Source organism: Mastomys coucha, unplaced genomic scaffold (genome assembly GCF_008632895.1).
Source record: "Mastomys coucha isolate ucsf_1 unplaced genomic scaffold, UCSF_Mcou_1 pScaffold9, whole genome shotgun sequence".
NCBI lineage: Eukaryota > Metazoa > Chordata > Mammalia > Rodentia > Muridae > Mastomys > Mastomys coucha.
In genome coordinates this window covers 8,825,111-8,852,786 of record NW_022196915.1, presented here as the reverse complement: position 1 = coordinate 8,852,786, position 27,676 = coordinate 8,825,111, and the positions used below count along the sequence as shown (strand labels likewise).

General features: G+C 45.3%; 1 protein-coding gene across 3 annotated transcripts in view; it reads right to left on the bottom strand.

Annotated features, from left to right (window-relative positions):
- Positions 1-22,923, bottom strand: part of Lrmda (leucine rich melanocyte differentiation associated) — a 1,019,879-nt gene extending 996,956 nt beyond the window's left edge. Inside the window, exons 1-2 of one of the 3 annotated variants that reach the window (XM_031361519.1) lie at positions 22,687-22,923; positions 15,159-15,259 (exon numbers count right to left, since the gene is read on the bottom strand). In XM_031361519.1, coding sequence (XP_031217379.1) covers positions 15,159-15,259; positions 22,687-22,716 — 131 coding nt within the window. In that variant the 5' untranslated portion in view covers positions 22,717-22,923. The remainder of the gene's footprint in view (positions 1-15,158; positions 15,260-22,686) is intronic. The other 2 variants (XM_031361520.1, XM_031361517.1) reach the window with 2 other exon arrangements.
- Positions 22,924-27,676: the final 4,753 nt, after the last annotated feature.

Below are 27,676 nucleotides of genomic sequence, written 5' to 3'. Positions count from 1 at the left end.
AAGAGACTTGGGCTCTTAAGACTTGTCCAGATGAACAAAATCAAGAACAGGACCAAAACATACCAGAGATGGAACCAGATAGGGTCCTGGAGGTTCATAAAAAAAGGACGACAATAAATGTTACACAACCATACCCTAGACAGACTTGTAAAATCAAGACTTCCTTACTTCATCGAGCTTCCCTTTATTGTATCTCACAGATATGCCAACTCCACATCATGAAAGCCCGTGGGCACCAGGTTTTCTACCAGCTCAGATAACCCTTGGCATTTTTTAGCAGTAAAGTATTTTTTTAATTAAGGTGTCCGCTTTCTTAGACATGACGTTGTTACACACTTAACAAACTACAGTGTAGTGTAAACATAACTTTTATATCCACTGGGAAATCAGAAACTTTGTGTGACTCACTTTATTTCGACATTCACTTTATTGCAGCAGTTTGGAACCCAACCTGCTATCTCTCTGAGGTACGCTAGCACTCACAGTCTAGAATTTTATTGCTTCTTGGGGGAAGAAAAGATAAAGTCAAACATAAGTTTAGGAAGAGAACAAAGCAACAGTGACCTTTGTGGGGTCGGGGGGGAGTCTCCTTTTCAAAGGCTTGGAAGACAGGATTCCCCTCTGATGTATTACCAACCTACACCAGTTCTCGGCAAAGGAACGTGAAGTCAAGACTGAGCCGTCAAGTTGTTTGTGTGTAGCAGTGCAGAGTAGGCAGGTCAGCGGTAGAGCAAAGCTACATTTCCATCTTGGCCCACCACTGACCAGTCATGTGCTTGCATTTCAGTGGATGATGACGGGCTTCCACGAGCCTCACACCATGTACAGAGCCACTGATGTACAAACTCCCCCAGAGGAGACTGGGAGACTGCACCCCTAAGCAGACTGAAGAATGATAATGAACATCTTAATGTCTGAAAGTCTAGCTTCTCCCCTTCTGAAGGAGCAAAGGGCCAGCCCACAGGACCTTGTGGGTATAAAGAGGTCTTGTGTGCTTGTGGCTCAAGTTGTAGAACAACTCTATTAGCTGTGACCCTTCTAACAGCATAATTGCCATGTATGCATGTCAGTGTACAGGCTTGATCCTTGCTCAGCCTGCAAATGGGCTACTCTTCTTCAGCTAGAGGTGGTTTCTCTACTGCCCTGTGCCAATAATTCCACAGTGAAGGCTTCAGGAGAACCCACATCTCCCCTAGTCCTTCCTTACTTGACTAGCCTCCCCAAAAGACTCTAACATTGCCAACTTCTACATGGTACAACCATCCCTACTACTACCCAGGATGGGAGATATGACTTCGCATGCAGGAAGAAGTGTACCCTGCTCTCCAGTTGTCTCTTCCGGGATCCTGGTACAAAGTCCACGGTCTCACCATCCTGGTCCCAAAACCCCAATGTCATACAAGCCACTTACCCCATCTACAAATCTTGACCCAACAGGCCAATCTTGCCCTTCCTCTGTAATTGACAAGGTCTCCATCACCTCTCCATCAAGTTACCCTTGATGGAGTCCTCCCTCCCACCCCCCGAGAATATCCTGGGCACCAGCATCTATCTGATGTCTCTGTCACTTAACTGGGCTGGAATCTTCCTGTGTGTACCTCAGGACACTCATGTGGGTGCCACCTGGGTTCATTCAGTTGCTCTGCCTGCCTCCCTGGCACCATGCCCATACATGCCACCCCTCAATTCTGTTTACTAACTCAGTGACAACAAACTAGTGACATCAGCAGAGGGCAGTCCAGGGTTTTCCAAGTTCTCTGGGAAGGAACACAGCCATTGCTCCAGTTGTCTGTATTCACTCCAACTGAATCGCTTTACCTCCTCATTGAACACGTAAGCTTTAGCAGGAGAAAACATCCCGTCTTTAAGTTACGGTTCCACGAGAACCCAGTACCAGAGACTTCATGGGATCCCCGTTTGTCACTGTCTGAAAGTCTAAGATAGTATCTAGGTACAGATAACAACCATGTGGAAAAGTACAAATGTCTATGCTCTCGGCCTGTGAGGACAGACAGCTCTGAAGAAGTCATGCCATCCTGAGCATTGCCTACGGGTACTTCCTCAAGTATGGTGTCTGTTGTCAAGGCTGCATGAACCGAGATCTTGAAGAAAGCCTACCCACAGGCACTTGCACAGAGGGATCCAAATGGCCATGGCAGTTAGAAAGACTGTTGTATTCCAGCTGTCGTCCTCTAAACATTAGCATGCCCCAGGCTGACTCCCACCTCTAGCTAAGGAGGAAAACGATCAAATAAACCTTAAAAGCACACAGTTAAATTTATCTCTCTAGTCACCACTCTTCTGAAGCTGCATACCATGGGGCTTGGACAAGTCCACTATTCCCCAGAGGAGGGAACTAGACAGTGACTTTGGGGAGCCACTTCCAGGCTTCTTTTCTCTAAACCCCGTGAGAGGCTGAATTTCTTCTTCTTCTTTTTTTTTTTAACTAAAGCCAGCTCCAACAATAGAATTCAGGATAATGGTTGGCTATTTCCACTTGCAGTGGGCTGGCAGCTGGCTTTCTGTAATGTTGATCCAGCTCAGGTTTTTGAGAAGAATTCACAAAAGTGAGCCAGCGAGGACCTTCTTCTGTTCAACTGTCAGCACAGAGGCAGACATCTGCCTCCCACACTCCCTCCCCCAGTCTTGGGCCATCATCTGCTCTTAGGAGGCAGGATGATGCATTTAGAGGGGACGATCAAGATACTCCAAAAGGTATAACACTGGAATAAAGCAAGCACCCCACCAAGTAATCGTGACATACTCCCCTCAAAGACTAGCCTGCCGGTGGGCAGGTGCATACCCACACAGCTTCTCAGAAGGCAAGAGACAGGAAGCTTTCAACTTGCCCATTCCCTGGCCCTCCTTGCCACCAACCCCACAGACACATTCTGTACGGAGCCAACCACAGAGCTGGTGCCCATCAAATGATAAAAAGAAGAAAAACAAAACAAACAACAACAGCAAATTAGAACTTCTAAAAAGCAAAACGTTCACAGATCCAGCGCTTTAGCCTTGGAGATGGCGTATGTGGAAGAGAAACAGAATAGGGTCTTGGGGGTGTGGGACTTTTGCACACCATGTTTTATTTAAAAAGAATGCAACAAAATCAAAAAAAAAAAATCCCTTGTGCTATTAATTCTTAAGCAACCGGGGAGTCAAACAAAGCTAGCTCTAATTAGCCCAACTTTCTCGTGGCAGTGATAAAGACCGCAATGGCTTCCTTTGTCAACATCCTGGGTGTTTCTGCTAAACATTGAAGAGTCATTGGAGAGAGAACAAACTGTAAAAATCAGCAGCCAGGTCAAGACGCAGGAGACGAAAACGATTCCAAAGAGCACGTTTTGGCAGTGGTCGGAGACCAGATTTCTCTCCCCCCCCCCGGCCCCCCGTAGTCACACAATCTCTTTCTTTCTGTTGCCCACACTCCTGCCACCTTTCACGGGCCTCCACACTTCTGTGTGGAGCAGATGCCCTCTCTAGAGGCCTACCATCCTAGCTGGATTTAACTTTTCAGAGTAAACAAAACTCTCAGTATGAATCTTTCCATGTCTTCGATTCCCTCTCTGAATACATCAAGCTGAAGTTTCAAGTGTCTTCCACACCCCGCCCAACTGCCAAAGTAAAACCGTCCTCAGAAATGCCCCACACACTTATTAAAATAATTTGAGGCTTCATGGGGGGGGGAACATTTTGTCCAAATACTGTAAATAATTTAAATGACTCCTTGTATACAAATATTTGATATCAGAAATTGATTTCCAAATGAAGCATACGTGAAGGATGGCCATACCAAGCTGTGTTTGGGCACAGCCTGGGGTGTGTTGACAGATGCAACAGCGCTTCAGGGCACCTGGAAAGGCAAACTCTCTGCCAGGTCGTGCCTGGTTTTATGCACTATGTCATGTGAAAACTGCTGCCCTCAACTCCCTTTGTATCAGGCTAAAAAGCTACCCAGTAGAATCTTCAGGAAGAAAACCCTAGCAAATCCCTGCTTTCCCAAGCCACTGGCTTTTCAGGGGAACACTGTAAGTAAATAAGATAGAGAAATGATGCTGAAGGCTTATTAAAAAAAATCAATCTAAAAGCATTTGATTTTTCTCAGGTAAGCTGAGGCAAGACTTCTAGCACGCAAACCTGCAAAGGTTTTGGTTACTAACCCTCAGCGTGTGACAAGACGCAGAGGTGGGGGCAGCGGAGTGGAAATCTGTGTCTAAAAGTTGTGAGAAAAAAAAACAGGGCTGTGCTGTGACCCCGAGTCTTCAAACGTGCACGGTTTCTCCCTGAACGGTGTGAACCCTGAGCAGTGTGAACAGCAGCCCCACTGGAAAGGATGAACAAAGAGCAGAGGCGCGTGATAAACACCATTAACCAGGGCTCCAGGCAGCGCAGAATAAACCAGCTTGAGATAAATGGGCAGTGAGACCCCAGCACAAACTTTCCAGGCAGCTCCGGAGTGTGACTGCCCAGGACACGAACAGCCCTGAAGTGAGGCAAAAAGAAAAAAAAAGAGACCATGATCAGGGGTCCCGGGCTGAGCTCCTCCTCCGCCTTCTCCAACAGTCCTGCCCATGTCTTCTCTTCCTTGGCTTCAAAGGATAAAGGTAACCCAGACCTAGGGGAGACCAATCCAAGCAAAAGGTGCTTATTTCTTCCACCAAGGTGACAGCATTGAGCTGATCGAATTAGCACACACATACAATACCCCCCCAAACACATATGCCACAAAACACAGCCTTGCTGGTGGAGTCTAAGGACACACACATGCATACACACACACACACACACACACAAAATAGTTTCTTTTACCAAAGCAATAGCTGAAAAGGAAAAACAAAAAACAAAAGAAAGAAAGAAATGTAACTCCTCAAGCCGCAGGGAAAGGTAAATCATGCCTTTGCCTTAGTCTCAGCGATCAGCTCAGTGTAGCTAAATTAGCAAAAACACTCCCTTGGCATTTAAAATCTCTTTCCCTTTCTTTTCCCCTTGCTAAGCAGAGTAGGGGTGAAGTCTAATAAGTCAAAAGACAAAGTGGCTTCAAAACAAAATCGGTTATTTGTAAACAATCCTTGTGGGGGATTTCCCCTCCTCTCCACACCACCCCAAGAAGAACAGCCCTGCCAGTTATAATAGAAAGCCGAGGAAAGACAAATCAATTAGCTTGCTAATTTCTCCTCCTCTCGTTTATTTAGCGCTGCACTGTATTTGTCGTAATTGACTACAATTATGTTAATTACTAACTCCAGTATAATTACTATATTTATTGTCATTGAGCACGCGATGTACCCACAGCAAAGCTGGCATTTGTCGGGCATCAAGAAAGCAAACTGTCGAGAGGTGATTCTCCGCACACTGGAGGATGTGGCTTTCACAAATGAAAGGGCCAAAGAGATTTCATGCAATGTTAGTTTGAAAGCACTGGTTCATTAAGGATATTAATTTTCTGATAACTACACATTTAAGCGTGACACACTCCGTGCGCAGTATCTACAGGATTTCGCAATTATTAATGCGTGACAGTTTCAAATGCTAAGTGAATCAATTAAACAGCAGCATTCACAATCCCGAGAAGAGATAACTGCTTCATAACTACCTAAGACTACAATTTTCACATGACAAAAAAAAAAGAGCCATTGAGGCGCCTTCAAAACCTGACAGGTCAAGAAAGAAGTTTGAAACAAAAGCACCTTCCAGCCATCATCTCCTCTCTTTACTTGTCAGATCAACTTTGCTGGTGTCTCCCCCAGAAATGCATCACATGCCAGCTGCCACAAGGTGATTTTTCATGTCTTGTCAAAGAAATCTTTTATTCTATTTGCTCTGCATTAACATGTTACATTTATTGATCAAGGGCCTGTTCGGCAGCCGCAGCAGGGCACTGAGCTCCCCATGCCTACAGGGCTTTGATGTCCCGGTGACATTCATGCCCGAATAATGCACATACTAAATGGATTTAATGCAGAAATGTGTTTGGGCCTGACAGTTACATTAATAACAGCCCCTCACACTGATAAATATGCAATTGCTACTATTAAGAGTTACCCAATTATGGGGAAAATATTTCTCTACCTTATAAATAAATCCATCAAGGGGGGAAGGAAAAAGTTTTAACAATGGTGCATTTTCTTAAAAAAAAACACTTCTCCAGAAGCAGGAGATGGGCTAAACGGGGGCTGGAACCCCCCTCTTTTGCTCTCACTTCCAATTGTTTTTAATAAGTCTCAAGAATGGTTGAGGATTTTTTTTTCTTCTAAACCTCTTTTGTTGGTCTTCTGCGTTGTGCTCATCTCTTGTTTCTGCATAACCAGAGAAAAAGCAGACACCCTGAAGAATGAAGAACAGAGTTCTATGTATAGTCAAGAGAGCAGCTTAGGGGATATTGGGTTGGGGGGGCAGTGCACAGCTGATCTCCAGAATGACGGGTCTGGGGGAGGAGCCTTTATTTTTTTCAACTCTAAAGAAAACCTGGGCATGTGTCTGTATCTCATTGTAAACCCTAAGTGACCTTGCACTACAGCATGTGTGAGGAAGGGTCCAAAGGAAAAGAGAAAGCAGCTGGCATGAAAAGTCTCAGCCAAGGAGAATTTGTCGTTATTAAATTCCTACAATTAAACACAGACACCCAAGCAAAAGGGGGATAATGGTTCCCTTTCATCATCTGAGAACATGGAACAGCTAAAACCACCAACAGCCAGTCCCAGAGGAGACGATGAGGCTTTTCAGATAGGCAGTGTATGGGAGTGTGAGCCCACGTGCAAGTGAACACACACACACACACACACACACACACACACACACGCACACATCTTATCTCTGACTCAAAAACCAAGGTCCACTGTTTCAGGGCTGGGATGGCAAGTCTGAACAATTTTTCCTGTGACCACCACCTTGAATTTGAGCCAACCTGCACAGCCTAAAGAGAAGGACTGCATCCGAGGGTGAGTCCTCTGGGAACCCTTGCTTCTGAGTCCACCTGGGCCCCCTGGGGTGCCGCTGTACTAAAGTTCCCAAACCAGAGCTGGTTTTAAAAGGCAGGAGAAAGAGGAAGGGGAACCAGTGGGGTCCTAGCTGAGGCCTGGGGAGTCCTGGGGATGCACTAGAAACGCTGTCTTAGCTATTTCTACTGGCTGCTGGGGATTTAACAGGGAAAAAGAAACTTTTCGACACAGAAAAGCAAAAGTTTAGAGGTCATTAAAAATATTAATGCAAATAAATAAATAAATAGATAGATAAATAGTTCCAGGTTGTATCATAAGAGCAATTTAGAATAACTACAAAACCAGAGTCATACCTGAGCACATGTAATCCCAGCTCTCGGATTGTTTCAACCATCAGTGTGGTCTGGAGCAAACATCTGGGCTTCCCTGGGCCTCAGTCACTTTGTGTGTGAGATATGGGTTCCGATAGTTTCATTTGGAGAACGTAGGACTATAGTAGACACATATGGGAAGTGTTCTGCCTAGCCTTGCAAGGAGGGAGGTCTACATAACATTAGCTGCTATCTGCTAATAAGGAAAGAAACCTAATTGCTGGCATCATTTCTTCAACTCTCTTGGAAAGTACACTAACCACCTCTCAATATTTACTATCTAGTTTGTTTTTACCGTGAAGGCTACCTAGGGAGCCAGTCTACAAAAAAAAAAAGAAAAAAAAAGAAAAAAAAAAACAACTGTCTCCAAAGCATCCACGAGTCGTCATTGGAACTCACATTCAGGGGAAGATGGTTGGTTCTTTTTCATCCCAGATAAACACTGAGCAAGGCATTTGGCATCCTAGCCTCATGCACTAAACAGCGGTACAACTACCAAGGCCATCACTACAGCAACAAACTGCATCCTGCAGCAGCAGGACTCTGGGGTGGAGAACCTGGTGGCCCGGTGACAAGGAAGTATAAAAGAGTTAAAGGCCCTGCCGACCTTCCTACCCTGCCCACCCTCAAAGCACCAAAGCCACCCCGATATAACATGAACGGCAGCATCACTGACACCCTGATGCCCCAAAATCATATCCTGTGAACAGACAGGAGGGCAGAGGGATAGGTAGAGCTATGAGGCCTCAGGTTCTGGGGTAGAAAAACAGTTTCAGCGAAAGTCAAAGTTGATGCTTAAAATTCCCCAAATACTACAGGAAATACTGAGGCAAAGCTAGTGTAGCGGAAAGTGCCTCTTCCTGTGAGTTACGGGCAGCATGGTCGTCCCTGAGAAAATGAAGCTCAGAAGTAACCTGCAGCCTGTCACAACCCTGTCTGGCCGCCCACCATCTCCAACCCTGTCTTACTTTCTATGGCCCAACACTCTACCTTTTGTGGCCAGTGGGTAGAAATCCAGGTAGTCAGGAAGACACACTGATGCAGTGATAGGAGGAAAGGACCATGGCAACCATCCATGGGCTGACACCTGCCCCGAGTGTGCCTCCCAGCCTCATGTAGTCAAACTGTTTTCTGTCTCTGTGAGTCACACCAGAAAGCATTGGAAGTACAGAAGTCAGGGTCTTACAACTGAGTGTTATATATGACCTGTCAGATGGCTGTGCATTTTGCCTTTTGATGGTGTTTTTGCTTGGCTTCTGGGGACACCTGAATGGTCAGGAATACTCTGAGAACAAAAACAGTTTCACTGTTCTTCTGTTACTTTTAACCATATTGGTCAGCTTAGAGGGGATGCTGGTTCCAGCCTATGCAGAACGGGACAGTTCTGAAGAATCATAAAAGACTAATTGGTAGCTGGGCAGTGGTGTGCACACCTTTAATCCCAGCACTTGGGAGGCAGAGGCAGGAGGATTTCTGAGTCCGAGGCCAACCTGGTCTACAGAGTGAGTTCCAGGACAGCCAGGGCTACACAGAGAAACTGTCTTGAAAAAACAAAAAACAAAACAAACAAACAAACAAACAAAAGACTAATTGGTAACACCACACTATAGAGAATTCCTAGTCTATCTGTGCTACCTACACTGTCCCATCCAGGATCATTGTGTGACCCAGGAAAGACCTGGACACCTAGATCTCAGAAATAATTTATACAAGGCCCTCAACTATAAAGACACTATTTAATGAGGACCCAGTGACAAAGGAGCAGCTCTGTGAGCTTACCTCCTAGGGTATATAGATAAAGAATTTCTTCTTGGGTCTATTCCTAATTGGCAGAAATTCAAATTATATGACATGAAATGATTTAACCTGCAAAATAATAGGAGCAATTTGAAAACTACATTATTTGTTATAGTTAGGATAGGTTAGGCTACACTGAAATAAAAAATTCGTTTCAAAGTCTCATAACATATATTTCTTACTCACTTCAAGTCTATGTCCTAAAATGATAAGCACACTCATTTATGGTTGAAATCTAAGACTTTTGATATGAGGATAGGAGTGTGTTGGCTTTCTTAGAATTTCTGCCCAGTGGCCATCCCAAAGGACACAGAGAAATGCAAAAAGTAGGATGCTCATTGCCTTGTGAAGAGTCCCAGTGATCACCAGGGAATTCATTCGGTTGAACCAAGGCTCTAAGCCTTTTTACTAGCACCCTGACCACTGAACTAGTACAGTAGCCATGCTTACTGAAGACCTAGCATGTCCCAATCAACTTAGTAGGCATGTTACACATGGTGCTTAAGTCTAGCACACAGAACAAAGCCAGTTAAACCTAGAGTAAGCAACAGAAGCAGCTCGATACAGAGTGGTCTAAGCCCAAAGCCATTCACTGCCCATCTCTGCAAGTTAGCTGGCTCAGTTCCACCCAACTGTGTGCAACATGGACAAAATGGTGTGTGGTCTATCTGTCTCTGAAGAAGCCATGACAGTGTGCTAAATACCCATTTTGTGACATGCCACCGGGCTGCATGAAGAGGGCAAAGTCAGTGGCTCTTACCTGGAGCAGCACAACAGGCTCCCGCCAACCCTGGCCATGTCCTTTCCACCTCCCCGACCCAGCGGAAGGAAGGAGAGTGGCAAGCAACCTGCCATTAGAAATGTTCTTCTAAGCAATTTGCCACCCAGCACATTTATCCTCAGTGCTAAATAAGATGAGACTGCAAATAATTTAATTTTTAAAATGTAAGCTTCCTGTTGCCATAGATCAATTAAACCCTCTCACTTTTATTGCCAGATTGACGTGGGCATATTTATCACTGTTTACCACAGGAGCTCTGCTCTGCCTGCTGTGTTCAACAAGCTGAATAGGCACCCCTCTGAAACCATTCTGGGCATTTGGGGAAGCCGAATGGGACCACAAGGAAAGCTCTTTCCTCCTGAGAGAATCAGAAAGGGAAACCTCTCTTTGCCTTGTACAGATCTGGAGCCCGGTGGCTAAGACATGGGGTTCTCTTCTCTAACCCAAAAAGTAAAAGTAAGACAGGGGGCAGTATTTGGGACATTTGGAAAAATCTGGGAAAACCGGCATTCATAGCTTTTGTAAGGAGGCAGTCCAGCCAAAGCCGTTCCTTGGAAATTTGTCCAAAGTAACTTATCAGAGCTATGCTCATCAGTGATTATTACAACACTAAGGGATGGCTTAAGGTACTATCAAAAATTGTTATATAAAGGCCTACCAGGTGGCTAGAAGGTGAAGGTGCTAACCACTAAGAGCGATGAGTTTGAGCCACAGAACTTACACAGTGGAAGGAGAAAACGGACTACTGCAAGTTGTCCTCTGAACAATACATACACACACACACACAACATAAAAATATTTTAATTATTATGTGATATTTGCCGAAATAAGAAAAAGTTTCCAACAGAGTCTGAATATATGCATCATTTTAATGGCTCTGAAAAGATGAGGGCTGCCCCACAACCATCATGTAATGGAGGTATATAATTGGTAAGACTACCAGCAATGTGAGAGGAAAGCTGTCCCCTGCCTACCTTCCTGCATTTCCCAGTATTTCTACCTAGGCTATTACTGATTTTAAGGGGAACACTTCACAAATAAATCCTAAGTATTTCACATACATTTAAATGTTAGAGTGTGGTTGTTAATGCATGTAATTTCGAGGCACAGTACGCCATGCCTCCTATTAGTCAATTAACTCTCCACATGCTCCAATCTCATTCCAAGGAAGACAACAGGACCTGACCCTAAAAATTATGCTCCAGGAGCTCATCTGAGCCACATTCCTGTAGCTGACCTGGTTCCCATCCATCACAAGAAACAGACCCAGGATGAAGAGGCAAACAACAGGGACATTTGGGCCTTTTAAGGGAGACAGAGATTTCATTTGACTTTCTTCTCTTGCTTCTATTTCCAACATACAACTTGATAAGATGCACAGTGGTTCCAGAGACTTTAATCTCCAGAAAGACTCACTGAAACAACATAGCTGAATCAGGAAGAACTAACCAATTTCTTGGACAACTCAAGTGAGAGGAAGATGGGTTTACTATAGCTGATAAAGAAGACCATGAGCTGTAATAGGAATGGGAATACACATACCATACCACCAAGCAAAGGTTCAAAACTTTAAAATCCATAATTATCTTTCTGCCAGTATGAATAGGTACCCACAGAAAAATGAACAGAATTCTTTGTGTGTGATGTGTGTATATATGCATATACATACATATGTATGCATGTATACCTGAGTGTATGTATGCATGCACGCATGTATATATGTATATGTGTATGCAGGCATACATGGATGCATACATGTATTTTTAAAGAAAAATTTTTGAATGCACAACAAAGGAACAGCAAGCTAGGCAATAACTAGAGTACCACCCACATGTCTTTTTTCATTATGGGGATTAAACTTGGAGTCTCATCCATGCTAGCCTTGAGCTCATCTCCAGTGCTCACAGAATTCTTTTCTGAGGGCAATTCACAATGATAAGGGTATGTGCTGAGAGCGAATAACAAAACAACACAGAAGGCTATTCTCGAGTACGTGCCTAAAGACTAATGCCTCCTTTTTAATGTCTTGGCAAGAGTTAAGTCTGAATCTGGCCAGCCTGAGATGCCCTGGAACAGGCCAATAACAAGCCAGGCAATTAAGTCATCAAGAAATGCCCAACAAAAGAAAGTCCACGATCTCCTGCATTCACTAGTGCATTTGACCAAAGAGAAAAAAAATTCATGCCAATCCTTGGACTGCCTCAAACAGAAAGAACATAATACTAGCATAAACACAAAGAACACTTGTAAATGCCTTTCACAACACCAGTATTGCCGATATACCACAGCTGGTCAAGAACACCACCGCCATCTCTGATAAACTTAAAGTTTGAGAATCCTTAATAATACCAGAAAGCAAATTCAACAGCACATTAAAGGGGGTTATATACTGTGGGACAGGATTGGTACAACATATACAAATCAATAATGTCACAGCCCTTGCCAAAATAACAAGTGATGAAAGTTTCATGGTCACCCTAGCTCCAGGAAAAAGCATTCGACAAAATCCCATACCCTTTGATAAGAAATGAGTCAGGGATAGACAGACTGTGCTTCCATATAATGAAAACTCCACATCAGACCTTCTCTGGAAAGCTATCAGTGGTTGGTAGCTCCTTGGGGGGCAGTGGTGGAGAGGAGAGTCATTGTCTTCAGTCTTCCATGCTCCAGTGAATAATTCATACTCATGGCCATTTGTGGGCGTCCTGGTCAAACTCAGTGGGTCACAAAACAAAACCTCACTAATAAAAAAGACACACTACTGAGAGAGGGCACTCATGGAGAAGAGGGGGTTGATGGAGATAGGAGAGGAACAAGAGGGGGGGTGGTAAGTGTGACCAGAACATATCATATACATATACAGAACTGTCAAAAAAATAAGCTAAGCTTTTAAAGATACAGATTAAACAGTGAATGATGACTACAAAAAAATCTGAGCTAAGATTTATGTTTATTTTTAGCCAGGCACAGCAGCACATACCTTTAATCCTAGCCCTCAGGAGGCAGAGGCAGATGGAACTCTGAGTTCAAGACCAGCCTGGTCTACATAGTGAGTACTATGATAGCCTGAACTACACAGTGAGAACCTGTCTCAAAAAAAAACAAATTATAAAATACAAATTAAAGATTTATGTTTATTTTTAATTACATGTGTGAATAGAGGAGCCTGCAGAGGCCAGTAGACAGGATCAGGTCCCCTGAGACTGGAATTACAGCCAGCTGTGCGCCACTTTGGATGGTGAGAACTAAACTCAGCACTTCCTTATGCACAGGACAAGGACACCATTGTCAGTTTTCTAGAGGCCCCAACCAGAACAATTAGGCAAGAAAAAATAATGAGGATCTAAATCAAAAGAATAGAAGGAAAATTGTCTCCAATTGCACACATTATGATCACACACACACACACACACACAGACAGGCAGAGACAGAGAGGGAAACAGACAGAAAGACAGAGAGAAAAGTCACAGAGATTCTATCAAAACAAATTCAGTCAAGTCGCCATATATAAAATCAACGTATAAAAGTCAGCTCTATTTCTATACACTAAGAATAATCCAGAACAGAATGAGTGAGCAGACAATCCCATTTACAACAGAACTGAATGAAGAAATAAAATACTTAGTGAAAATTTTAACCAAAAAAGTGAAAGATCTACTCAACAAAAACTATAAAACAATCCTGAAAGAAATGTAAAGACAATACAAATAAATGAGCATATAGTCTGTATCTATTGTCTGGATTGAGTTGCTAAAGGGACATTATACTTAGAATGCAAACCCTACCAAAATGGCAATTTTTTCACATGACAGTTCCCACTTCCATGACCTGCACCCACTGACACACTCGTTCAAAAGACCAAGGTTCCTCAGACCCACCTTTGGATTTTCACCAGACATTAATCAGGCAACTACAACCACTGAGCCATGAGGCACTAGAGGCCACCCACAGGGATAGAACTTGGGACATTATGAAGTACTTCTTGCCTGAATCCAAGGAGAGTCCAAGTCCAATGTAAGGTGTGGACATCTTGGACCCAGTTCACTCCAGATTTTACCCTTGGCCTCTCTCTGACACTGTGACCACAAAGCACCCTGGATTTCTGTAGGGGTGGCAATTACATTTAACCACCTTTTACATTGACATTGCAAGGTTTAGATCTCCACATGTGTTCAGAAGCTAAGAATCTCTTGGGAGTCAGGGAGTACATATACAGGGACAGATTCTTCCCCTATAATCCTCAAGACACCCCTTTTCTGGAGACCACGCAGCTCAATGTAGACTGTGCTAGCTCCTAGGCACTCACTAGGTGACATAAGGCTAGCTAACTTACTGAAACTGCCATTCTCCCCTACCTGCTGAGAGCCAGTATCCTGTGTTCTATCCATTCCCCCCAAATTCTTCATTCCCAAATATCCCCACTCTTTGAAAGAGACAAAAACCCTAAGAACTAGAAGCAGGAACATACCTGGTTCTTGGATGGTGGGCAAGTTTCTAGCAGAGGGCAGGCTGCAACTCAAGAACAGTGCTTAAAGAAGAGCCTAAATGCAGAAGCTCAAGAGCAGGCCAAGCCTGACTCTTGTCCACCTGTCCCACCAAGACCTACTGTCCAAATGTCACCAATTTTCCTATGCTAATCCTACACACCAGCATAACACATCACTTTTTAAGAAGATATGAAATGTTGTCCTCCACTGGACTACTGTACAAGATCACACTTAACCTTTGGCGGAGACTCAAACAGGCGCTAGAAACCCCCAAACCCTCACACCACCGCCACCACTTCACACCAATAGTCATCCTTTGAGAGAGAGCATCCTCATGAATATTTAAAACATCAAAGCTGGAAAAACACACCTGTGCACACCCTGCCTGTGATCTGATACACCCTGAGAGAGGCAGTCTCTCTTAAGAAACAAAGGCTAAACACCCCTAAAACATTCATTGGCCCATCTCATTCCTTTCCCCAAAAGGATTCAGATTCATGTACATAGGAGTCCATGGAAAAAGAAAAGAACGAAGTAAAAAATAAAAGACCCTCCCATAGTCATGAGGTGAGGCAGGCTCAGATGCTCTGATCTTCTTAGGCAGCCCTTACTAGAAGACCGGCCCATGACTTTTAAGATCGTTTGCAGCAGGGTCTGGCGTGTGATCCCATCTTTCTCAAGATCCTGTAAAGAGCTGGGACCTGTGACTTATGCCTGCTGCTGCAGGGTCCTGGAGGGAACAGGATGGCCCAGGCCTGGACCGCATCTCTCGAAGTTTACATACCTCAGGAGGTTGAAGCTCAGGTCAAGCCTCTTTGCAAAATGTCCAAAGTCCCGGCCCAGAAACTCTGGAATTTCTCTGCAGTACTGGCCTACGTAGGACACCTGCAAATTCAATGGAACAAAAATGGAAATTACCCAACTACTCAAAACCTAGGGCCACCAGTCCCATGGTTGCTTTCTCAACCTTAAGAGCTGGCTTTTCCACACAAAATGTCTAAACTGTACCTATTTCCCCCACTTTGGGAGACTCTGTCAACAGCTCTCCGTTCCTGGCACAGTTAGCTTGATGGATATATTGTGGCATAATAGAAATTAGATTAAAGCTGGATCAGGTACAGATGACCAAACAAGCCCAAGTTCAGAACATGTGAGAGCCACCTTCGGCCCACCCGCCCTGATCTTTGTAATGGCTGCCCATTTGGCTCTCCTTCTCCCTTTCCCAACCACCCCCATATTCATTTGTCCTCACAGAAAACAGAAAACAGGGTGGATGCTCTCCAAAATAGACCTCAGCCTTTTTTTCCAGCTTCAGAAGCAATCCCTATAGTCACCGTGAAAAGTGATCCTTCCACCCTCGGACCCTGCCACAAAAATCGAATCTACTCTGGGCTGTGGTGACACATGCCTTTAATCCCAGCACTTGGGAGGTAGAGGCAGGAGGTTATCTGAGTTCGAAGCCAACCTGGTCTACAGAGTGAGTTCCAGGATAGCCAGGGCTATACAGAGAAACCCTGTCTCAAAAAAAACAAAAAAAAAACAAAAAACAAAAAAAAACAAAAAAACCTCAAAAACACACTTAAAGTAAGTTCATGATTTTGTGCTAGACTATACTCACAGCTATGGGTGGTAGCATGTATCCCTCGGGCCACAGGTTGAACCTATATTTAAACCCCTGAGGCATTAAAACAAGCTGGGCACTGAAGAGGCCACCAGTCCCACTGTATTACCTCTGTGTGTAAACACCTACCACGGTTCTTACAAAGGGCTGACAAGGTCTAGGGTAACATGTGGCCAGTGTTTCTAAGGTTTTGCATCAGGAGACCACTTTCTGTTTAAGTGGTTTTGCCTGTGCATTTTGCCCTGCTCCATGACTTGATCTTGCCCAGGTCTTGTGAGGATGACCACAACTGCTGTACGTTCACGAGTACGATGGTCCTGTCATGACCAGAAAACCTGGTCCTCCCCTAGTGCTAGCCCTTACAGTCTTCCTAACCGACTTCTTTCACAGCCCTTGTTGGAGAAGAGTGATGTGGGTGTCCCAGCTTAGCCCTCCCGTGACACTTACTCTCTGCACTTTGAACCATCTCCAACTGCACAAAGAAAACTCTCTGATGAGATCTGAGAGCTGCACTAAGCTACGGTCTAGCGATATGAATTTGGGGGCCCATTTGATATTATGTCCCTTTGGTAGAATAACAGTAGTAGAATCATCCCTGAGGTTCTCAACAACCTTGAGTTCTTGGCCACATTTACAATGCCAGGCATGAGTTTCCTCCCAGGGAACAGGCTTTCAATCCAGCGGTTGGTTACCCCCATACTATTCATGCCACTATTGTCGCTATGGGTGCATCTTCCATTCTGGTGATTATTGCACTTTATCAAGTTCACAGCTAGATCAGACTATATTGACAGCATTTGCCCTGCCCCCCACCCACCCATGCAGCACACATAGCATATATGTATGTCCTCTGTCCAGAGAGCTTTTGGTAAGACTTAGCCTCCTTCAGCATTCTTTCTATTTTTATCTTATTTTATGCAATCATTTAAGCAGCTCGTGTGTATTTCCAAATATTAAAAGACCTAAAAAAATTGATCCTAGAACTTTTGAGAGGACCTTCAGGGGCCCTGCTCTCTACATTAACCACACAGTTTGGGGAATCCATTTTTACAGATACATTATACAAGCTACAGGCAGAAAACTATGACCAAGAGGTACACAGAGACACAATGTTACTGAACTACACTACTTTCAAACCACAGGTAGACACTCAGTGCTCTTCATGCAGCTAAAACACTGATCCTGACTCCCTACAAATCTACCTTCTATGCAGACAGACAAAGATGGCTTGAGATGACCAACAGGTCCCCAGGGCACTATGTCTCTTAGCAGGGAAGAAAACATGGCAATCATCAGACATCCTGAGATATTAGGCAGAGGTGATGACCAAATAGCTGATGACCAACCATCACAGAACTACAAAGCAGAATGTTCCCGTGCCATCGCAAGCACATCAGCACCCCTCTTTCCTAAGACACCCCTCTTCTACATGACGACAAAGGCTAGCAATGCAATGTCTCATATTTTCTGTCTTCCCATTCAATGTCCTTTGGCAATTTCATTCCAGGAAGAGACAAAGAGAGATGAGAAGGGGCAGAAAAGCAAGTGGCTGATAATTGATGACACTGCATGCCCATAATCTCAACATAGTCAAACAGTTGCCTGGGCAACTTAATTTGTTCAAAGCCAGCCTGAGTAGCATAGCCAGACCCCTGATTTGTACACCTGTAAGAGAAAAAAGAGATGACCTCAACAAAATAATCTTTAATTTTTAACATGTATTTATTTTCTCTCATTCATGTGTGTGTGTGTATATGTGTGTGTACATGTATGCACCATGGTACACACTTAGTAGACAGAAGACAACTTGAAGTTCTCTCCGTTCAACACATAGGTCCCCAGGATCAAAATCAGGCTTGGTGGCAACTGCTTTTACCCACTGAATTATCTTAATGGCCCAGTAAAATAATTTTGATTCAGGAAGATGGTAAATTAATTAATTAATTAATGTGGGATCTTGCTTTAATCTAGCAATCTGTCCCCTTTCTATATTAGACCCATTTTCTGCAGCATTTAGGTCATAAAGTAAATTCCGCTTCCATGCTGAGATGAAAATCATACACCAAGAAGAGATGGAGGCTATCAGGTCCCCAAAATTCCGGCAGACTTGTTTTCAATCTGTGATATGTTCTGTGAGTTCACATTAACCCTCCAGGTCTGTGGGGCTCACTCAAAAACCCAGCATGTGCCACCACCATTTTGTGCCAACAACACATAAGTTTTCTGTGATATCCAAAGCAGATAAGCTGGCCCCTGTCCTCATAGACTAGGCAAGGATTAGATCTAGTGGGGACCCAGCTTACCAAATCTCAACTTCCACGTAGGAAAGAACTCCACAGTCCTCTCAACATAACACAGTGATCGTGATAGAGCCCGGTAAGTTCTGAGTTGTGAATAAGCACTTCCCAATGTAGGGACAGCCGTGCTTACCCTCAGGACAGTTGCTTCTGGGGTCTTTCTAATGTGTTGTCAGTCACCAGATTGAGGGCAGATTCCCTGGGACACATACACACTACCACCACACCATCCCTACCCCCTCCACCTCCCACCTCTGTCTATTACCAGGTTAGTGACTCTCACCAGAAGCACTGTCCCAGGTCCATTTCGAGCACCAGCGATGCTATCTACAAGCCATTTCCTTGGATTTGTCACAGTGATCTGGAACTTGTTCTCTTTTGTTTTCTTCATTCAGAGAGTCACATGTATCTCAGGCTGGCCTAGAATTCACTACGCACCTGAGGCTGGCCTTCAACTTCTGCTCCTCCTAACCTGGATCAAACCCAGGGCCTTGTGCATGCTAGGCAGGTACTGGGCCAACTGAGTGACTCTCACCTCTGCTTCCTCTTTTTTGAACTTATCAAGCACAGTCATCAACTACCACCAAGAGCAGTTACGATAGCACAATAACGCTAAATAAATGCCAGCCCTGAGCAGTCCAGTTATCTGTTGCATCCTCACAAAACAGACTTTGGGATCAGTCGGTGACATCCCCACTGTACTTGTATAACAGGACCAAAATAGCATATGAAAAGCACCCACCCAATCAATAGCTGTTGTTCAGATCAATATCCCCATGGAGGAGATTGGTTATTTTCATTCTCACCTGAGCCTAAGGTTTCAGTGCCCAAATTTTGAGTTTGCAGTTATGTCTGTGGTTGTATCCATGCCACAAACTGTAGCTTTCACATGTTAATGGAAAAATGGAGGGTGTTATGTTGAATATAAATGAAGCATTCAAGCCAAGAAAAGCCAAGTGAGGTCAGGCCCTCAATGAATAAAATGATTTAACAGAGAAAAGGGATGGGGTAACATCAACTGTCCCACTTGCATGCCAGCCATCAGCCCAAGGTGGCCCATGCCAGCCATCAGCCCACGGTGGCCTACACCTGTATACCATCAAACAAATATCACTAACTATCCTTTTAAATTGTCTTTTAAATTTGTATTGAGATCTTTCCCTTGCACTTAAATCATCCCTTTATTTAGGATATATGTCCTCTAAGTACTGAAAAAGTTACAAACAATTTTATTCTTGGACATTTCAGTTATATTATAATGAAATGATAACCCATCCCTTGGGTTTCTCGGGAGGTTTTCCCTCCTTTAAGAAGAGTTAAGGTGGAGCGAGCTAAGAGAAATGGTTCAACCATTGAGAGCACTTGCTGCTCTTCCAGAAGACATAAGTTCAATTCCCAGCACCCATGTCTGGTTGCTCAAAACTGCCTATGACTCCAGCTCCAGGAGATCTGCCATAGTCTGCTTCATATTGTTTTCTTTGTCCAGAGAGTCTCATGTATCTCGGGCTGGCCTGGAGTTCACAGTGTACCTAAGGATGACCTTCTGCTTCTAACCACTAACCAAAAGCAACTCCTGGAGGAAAGGGTTTACTTGGATTACATATTCCAGCTCACCATCATCTGAGGAAAAGCAAGGCAAAAAAATCAAGGGGGGGCTTGGGGAAGGGGGGGTTGGTGGAGGCAGAGACCAAGGCGGAGCTCCAAATATTGGCTTGCTTTCCATGGTTTGCCTACAGGCCAATCTGATGGGGACATTTTCCTCTTCTCAAATGACTCTAGCTTATGCCAAGTTGACAAAAACCTAGCCAACATAATATGTGCTGTGCCCTTTCAGCTTTCTTGGGCACATGCACACACACAGACCCCAACCCACACATACACACACACACACACACACACACACACACACACACACACACATACACAATGCTTACACAGACACACAAAATGCACACAAATAAAAATAAATATTTTTAAGTTATGTTTATTTGTGTGTGTGTGTGTGTGTGTGTGTGTGTGAGAGAGAGAGAGAGAGAGAGAGAGAGAGAGAGAGAGAGAGAGACCATGTATGTAAGGTCATAGTACTTATGGGAATCAGTTCTCTCTTTTTCTTTTCTTTTGTTTGTTTGTTTTTCAAGACAGTTTCTCTGTACTAGTCCTGGCTGCACTAGAACTCACTCTGTAGACCAGGTTGGTCCCAAAGTCACAGAGACTTGCCTGACTCTGCCTCCAAAGTGCTGACAGTAAAGGTATGTGCCACCACACCCAGCTCAAAATAAACCATTTTAAAGATTTTTTTTTTAAAAGAAGGATCTAGGACTGGATATGTTGTTCAGTGGTAGCATGCTTGGGTTAGAGTTCTAGCGCCAAATTAATTATTAAAAGCTCTACCTGAAAATACAATAGTGGTTTACTGGAATGTTAACTGGTGAGCGGTTAAAAGGAATATCTTCTAATGTTCTCTAATAAACAGTAGCAATGGTTGATAAACACTGTGAATTTGTGTGTTTCAAAACAGCCAGAAGAGAGGACTGGAAGTCTCTAGCACAAGCAACTAAATGATAAGTATTTGCTATAATAGATATACCAATCCTACTCCTCTGATCATTACGTGCTATATACATGTATTGAAATATTATATTGCATCCTATTAAATGGGTATTTTTTTTTTCAAAAAAGAAACTTCCCGTCAGAATTGTGCACATTGAAGGTGCTGCCTCTCACAGTGGGTTCTGTTATAAATTGTGTAGAGCAGATGCTAGCAAATAGTCTAGCCCCAGAGCCAGATGGTATAGGAGAGGAGACAGTAACACCCCAAGGTACCGTGGAGCCTTCCTAGCTCCTCACCCACAAGTCAGCAGATACCCCTGAGCTCTGTGAAGGAGGATCCATTAGGAGTACCGGAAACATCAACTCTTGAGGAGGACAAGATAAGAAAAAGGAAGTCTTGGGAAGTTTCAACCTTGCTGTCAAGTTCTCCAGGAACTTGGAAGAAACTACACACAAACAATGCTGGGACCAGAAATTCAGAGACCACAGGACGTGGGGGTGTTGGGGGGGGACCTGCTTCTTAGGCAGATGCATGAAGGAGCAGGACCCCTTCCCACACACACACCCCTCTTTCTAGGAAGTCAAACTCACTTCCAGAAGCCCCATTTACCCTGGCTCAGAATGGGATCCTCATTGTCTGGCCACTCTGCAGAGGCTGGCAGCAGCCTGGCAGGCTCACTTCTGAACTCTGGACTTGTGCCTGTCTGAGGCTCCAAGCAGAGCCAGAGATCCTAGAAGATTAGGTCAATAGGGGCAACAGAGAGATGGTAATTCAGATCATTTCCATCAACACCTGCAGCCTAGTGCATAGTAGTCACTCAATAAATGTATTCAGTTGAGGAATGAACTACCAGACTCTGTTTAAAAAAAAAAAAAAAAAAAAAAATGGAGTAGTTTCGTTTGGTAGGGTGCACCCAGCAGGCATTTGTGTTTTCTGTTTGTAAAATTCTTAGGTCTTTGTGGAGGAACAATTCCCTCATCGCTGATGCTCTGCACCTAAAGGGAGAACTTTCACCCTGTTTCCCTAAGGTGGAGAACTTTGCAAAGTGAGAGTGCTGGCTTGATGGGAGGAAAAGCCAAAGAGAAACTTTACTTTTTGCCACACAGATACAGGGCCCCTGCTCAGCCTAAGGGAGTAGTTCTCTCCAAACACCAGAGAGCTTACCACAGGCACTGCTAGGTGTCTACCATGGGGTCTTGTCATGCCCTAATGACACCTCTTCAAAAGCCGGAGTAAAACTATGGCACACCCTGGGCCTCCACCAGCCTTGAAAAGGAACATCATTGTGAAGACAGAGCTCCTCCAGGCCCCAGTCAGGCGACACGTTGTGGTTTTCAAGGCGGCTCTGGTGACTCTGCATTTTGCTGTCATGCCCCCCATTTCCTTCATGTAAATGTATCAGATCATTTGTACAGTTGCCCTGGTATCAATAGCTAAATGATTGCATATTAAAACATTTTTCTCACACCCCAAAAGTTCTTTTAAAACCTGCATTGTGAAAGAAGAAACTAAACCACTTTTGGTGGACCCTGAAACAAATGAGCTACAGCACTGGGTCTGGAGAAGTTAGTCCCTAAGTGTTGATCAGTGTGACTCTAAGGACAGAGTGAGTTGGGAGATCTCAACTGCTTACCACACCACTACGGAGTGTGCCAGGATCAAAAGGAGGGTCTGATCCTTCTTCAACTTGGAGAAAGTGTGGGCACTTGGCACACAACACCTGCACATGTGACCTCCCAGGGCAAGGGCGCTCACGTTAAGCCTTGGAGGACCCGTGCCCCGCTGTCCCTCCCATCCCCAACTGGATCCCGGGACTAGATGGGACTCACTTGGACCGACTTACTTGAGTTCCACTGACCATGAGCCCAGCCATTGTGGCGGGGACCCAGCAGGCAGGCGGCACTGAGCAGGGTGGCGGGCGGCGCAGTTCCGCACTGAGCGGTCAGCTGACCAGCGGAAGCCCTAGACGCCGGTCCTCCACCAAGAACTGCGCGCAGCAGCGCTGCCGCTGCTGGCTTGCTCAGCCGGGTGCACGTGAATCTGCAACCGCTCGGCAGCTCAGCAGTTCGCTGCGGGTGGCCCGCCTCGCTGCACCCAGCGTGCTGCGACTACTTATCTCTCCTACCCAGCTCCTGCCCTCTACGGCCCCTGCTCCCCAAGACCCCCTCCAGAACCCAATGCCCAGAACTTTATTGCATTCATCAGACTCAAGCTTCGGGTGAGGAGGGTCCCCATCATGGACGTGTCATCAGAGTTGCTGTTAGTTCCCGGCTCAGAAATGGGCCTTCCCAGAATTTCACAATCTAGGTTACATAACCGCCCTCAACTGTTGGAAGGAGGGGCCTCTTCACTCGAAGTCCCCAGTACTGTCTAAAAAGTGCTAGTTAGTGACTGGGGAATGGACCTCCTGGTGGAATGGAGTTTCTATTTGTTAGAGGAAAGGCTCCAAGGGAAGGTTGAATTTCCCCTTCCAGGGCCGGCTGGTCATACAACCCCTACTCTTTTCACATGCCCTCACCAGGTCTACCACCACCCCAGCAGCTGAGGGTAATAAAAGTTAGGGAAGGAAATATTAATAACGTCTCCAAATCTCAGGATCCTCATATTCTTATTCTTCCCCAAGGGAAGATACTTGTGTAAGAATCAAAGCTATTAATTCTGTCTGTGGCAGTGGCAGCACACAGGAGCCTAAACACACATACGTACACATACACAGTACACACACACACACACACACACACACACCTACCACCTCACCCTCATCCTCCAGAAGGAAGAAGTGGCCATTGTCACCTCCTGACTGGGAAATCCAACCCAAGACTGGTAGCTCCCACACTCTGGATTTCCCTCTGGAACCTTCTCCTTGCCTGCTCTTTCTTACCTTCCCACCTCCATCCTAAGGATACAGGATATGACGCCAGTCCTTACCTATGATAGGGATCGTGGATGATACACCTAGAGCAAAAGTCACGTTAGCAAGAGAAAAAATGCATTTAATCAAAGTGTTTCCATGGTAAGGGAGCCTTCAGAAATGAAGGTGTGGTGAGTGGGAAACCACAGACCTGTAATCGCAGCACTGGAGGGGCCGAGGCGACATCTCAAATGGGGCTGACAGGGTTACATAACAAGACCGTGTCTCTGAGAGAAAAATGGTGTGTGTGTCTGTGTGTGTGTGTATGTGTGTCTGTGTGTGTGTTCATATGTATGTGTGTATATGTGTTCGTGTGTGTGTGTGTATGTTCTTATGTGTGCTCATGTGTATGTATGTGTGTATGTGTTTGTGTGTGTGTATGTCTGTGTTCATATGTGTGTGTGTGTGTGTGTGTGTGTGTGTGTGTGTGATACAGCTTAGACAGGATGAAGCTGAGTCAGCTGGACAGGAATGTGATGGACAAAAGGGTGGGCTGTTGAGTGTAAACAATAAAGGGAGAAGCCAAGAGAGCATCCCTCCCCGAGGGAGTCTGCTGGGACTCTGCCAGGACTCTGCTGGGATCAGGATCTAAGGACTCTCCACCATACAAGGCAAGGCAACTCTATTTCCTTACAACCAGCTTTCACCCAGAAAGATGGCTTCAAGTAGGATCTCTGGGATGCAAGTCTTGCTCTGGGGGAGAGGGCCTCTGGTTCCCAGGATCCACCTTGGGGATGAGGAGTCTTGGCTTCTATGACTCATCTCTAGAGAGAAAAGGTGCTGGAGACAGAAGGGCAGGAGACAGTCAGGAAGAGACTGCTTCTCAGGCTGGGCTGGGGCCTTCCCTTCCCCGTAATTATTATTACATTGTGTGTGTGTCCCATTATAACACATACACATGTTTGCACATGAAGAAGTGGATGACAGCTTTCGGAAATTGGTTCTCTCCTACCAAGTGGTTCCAGGAGAACTAACTCGGGCCCCTGGGCTTGACAGTAGTCACCTTTACCAGATGAACTGTCTGTCTTCTCCCCCACCCTTTCTCCTTTAATTCTATAATGCTCAGCCTGCCAGAGCCCTGTACTGTGGAGTACCACTTTCTGAGCCCCTGCCCTGAGTTGTCCATTCTGCTCTCTCCATAGATAGATGCCAACATCCTTCAACTAGATAAGGAAAGGCTGAGTCCTGGTCTCACTCTCAGGGGCTGCAGCTCAGCAGGACCACCGATAATTGTGGCTGCCACCTCCATACAGGAGAACGAACTGTCACGGGGCTTTGCTTGTCATCGTCTCCTGTGTCTAAGCAGCACTTAGAAGCCACTGGCTATGCCTCTGATCATGACAGCTGTGACTGAGGTCAGGAATTTTGCTCTGTCCAGACAGCCCTGCTCCTAGCACATCACTAGGCAGGCAGGCTAGGATGGCAGCCTGTTGATGTGCAGGGCCAACCTCTGGAGACTAGCCCATCTGCCCCTCTCTTTTACACTTGTCCCATAGGAAGAGTGGCCGCAGCCAAGTGGAGCCGTGGAAATGCAGTCAGACTGTATTTATTTTAAGAGTTTCCTGGAAATGCTTCAAGTGACAGGCAAAACCAGAAAGCTTCTTTCCAGAGAGAAGGGGGTGAAATAAGCCCCCCAAGGCCTGGTGCCCCCAGGACAGCTGCCCTCCCCCAACATTCAGTTTAGGGTCCAGGCTCTCCAATCCAGTGTCCACTTGGATTTCCTGCCTGAAAGGGAAGAAATGGTTCAGTGCTGTGACAGTTGTGACACTCTGTCCTCCCCTGCCACCTCAACCTTCAACCTACCTAGAAGGACCTTAAGCAGAAGGTGACTCCTAGAAAACAAGGTGCAAAAACAAGGACCCCCACACACTCATGCCCCTCCTCCTCACATGGTTGCATCTTCTAGGCCAAGACTGGTATGCAAACACTGTCAATCACTAACACCAATGTGGACAAGGCTGGTCCTCCCCTTCACGAACATCTCACTGCTGTTCCCTCCTCCCCAGAACCTCAGAAAGATTTTAAAACCCCAAATCTTCGAATATCTCCCATCCAGTTCCTCATAGTCCAAGATATAATGTGATCTTTAACATCTCTGACCGGGATGGATGTACAGCTCAACTGATAAAGAGCTTGCCTAGCATGTACAAGGCTCTAGGTTCAACCCTTACCACAAAAAGGGAGGGAGACTCTGGTGCATATGTGTTACACACAAAATAAATCAGTAAAATATAACAAAAGGGCTTTTTTTTTTAAAAGAAATATCTTTCTTACAGTCCCATCTTTCTATCCTCTGCCTGGACTCACAGGAAATTTTAGTTTTGCTTGGAAATGCCTCCCCCCCAATGGCCCCTGCCCCAATCAGGGAACACACTAAGAAAGCCTGTTGACAGTGCATGCAAGGATCGTGGGAAGATTGCAAAACAAACTTCAGGATAGCTCCATCAGACAGAGGTTTTAGTGTGTACTGTAGGGAACTGCAGAAAGTTCTTGATCAGAGTGATTGTCTTGGACTGTTCCTGCTGCTACAGCGGAGTACCATAAACCCAAATTAACAGCCAGGAATTCCTCATAGTTCTAGAGGCTGATCAGGTGCTAGCAGATTCCATGTGTAGTAAGAGCCCACTCGCTGTCTCACTAACAGCTACATCTCCCTGTGCCCTGGAAGGGACAAACTAGCCATTGGAAGAAGACATCAGTAAGGACATGAATCCCATCACAAGGGCTCCTCTCATGATCCATCACCTCCCAAAGACCCCTACCTCCAAATATTCAAAGGGTTAAGGTTTTAACATGAACTTTAGGAGGACCCAAGCATTCAAACTCTCCTGTTAGTAGCTTCCCTGGGGGTAGTTGTCAGAAGGCTCAAGCTGAAACAAGGGGACTATCCTCTGCTTTTGACCATCAGCTTCTGGGCATTGGTCTGCAGAACAGAACAATAGGGGAGAAGACAAGGAGGAAGAGGACAGAGGTAGAGATGAAGGGATACTAGATCCTGTATTCCTACCAAAGAAGACGGAGATGGGAGAGGGAGACACCTTTCTGCTTCCCTCTGACTAAACAAAAAAATTGAAAGTAAGTAAAATGGTCCTTCTTTTTGCAGGGGAGAGGGTAAACAGAGGCCAAAATGGAAGGGATTTATAAGAATGAACAAGGAACACGAGCCCTGTTGAGGCTTCTGGATGGGCCAACTGCATTCTGGCCCCAGGAGCACTAACAGAAAAGGGAGTCTTGTGTAAATATTGGGGTTCCTCTTGAATCTCATCACCCTGCTCTATAATGAGAATCACAGGTTCCATTTCATTCCCTAGACACCCTGGGGACCTTATCCAGTAAAATACACCCTTCAGGATAAACGGTCCAGCTTGCCCAGGGACATCTGCAATCCTGTGTCAATAAGAGATGCTGTCACTGTGATTATGTTTTCTGAACTCCCATGAAGGTGTGTAGCCCAGTGTGTGTGAACACACACATGAGGCCCACAGAATAGAAATCCAAACCAGACACGGCTGAGCCCTCTGGGTCTGTGATTCTGGCCTCTAATAGGACTTGTGAGGAGAGCGAGAAGGGTCGGTGCACACAAGGGCGCCTTCCCTTGTCAACCTGGAGGGAGAGGCCAACACTGAGCTCCCGCTGTCACCCTTGTTGATAGTCCTTGGCAGAAAAGACCCTTTCCCTTTGGAGTTCTTCCTCTGTTGCATTCCCGGGGACACAAAGGAAGATCCTGTTTATTTCCAGTCAAGGGAGTTGATGTTGGGGTCAGCCAGGACCAGCCAAACAGGAACTGATTCCTTAAATCTTCAGATTGTGCCTTAGCAGCAGAGAGCACGACCTAGCCAGTTCTGAAGCTCCCCAGCATTGTCTCCAGCCCGGCCTTCTTGCTTTCAAGGAAGCGGGGAACAAGCAGTCACCATTCATCATG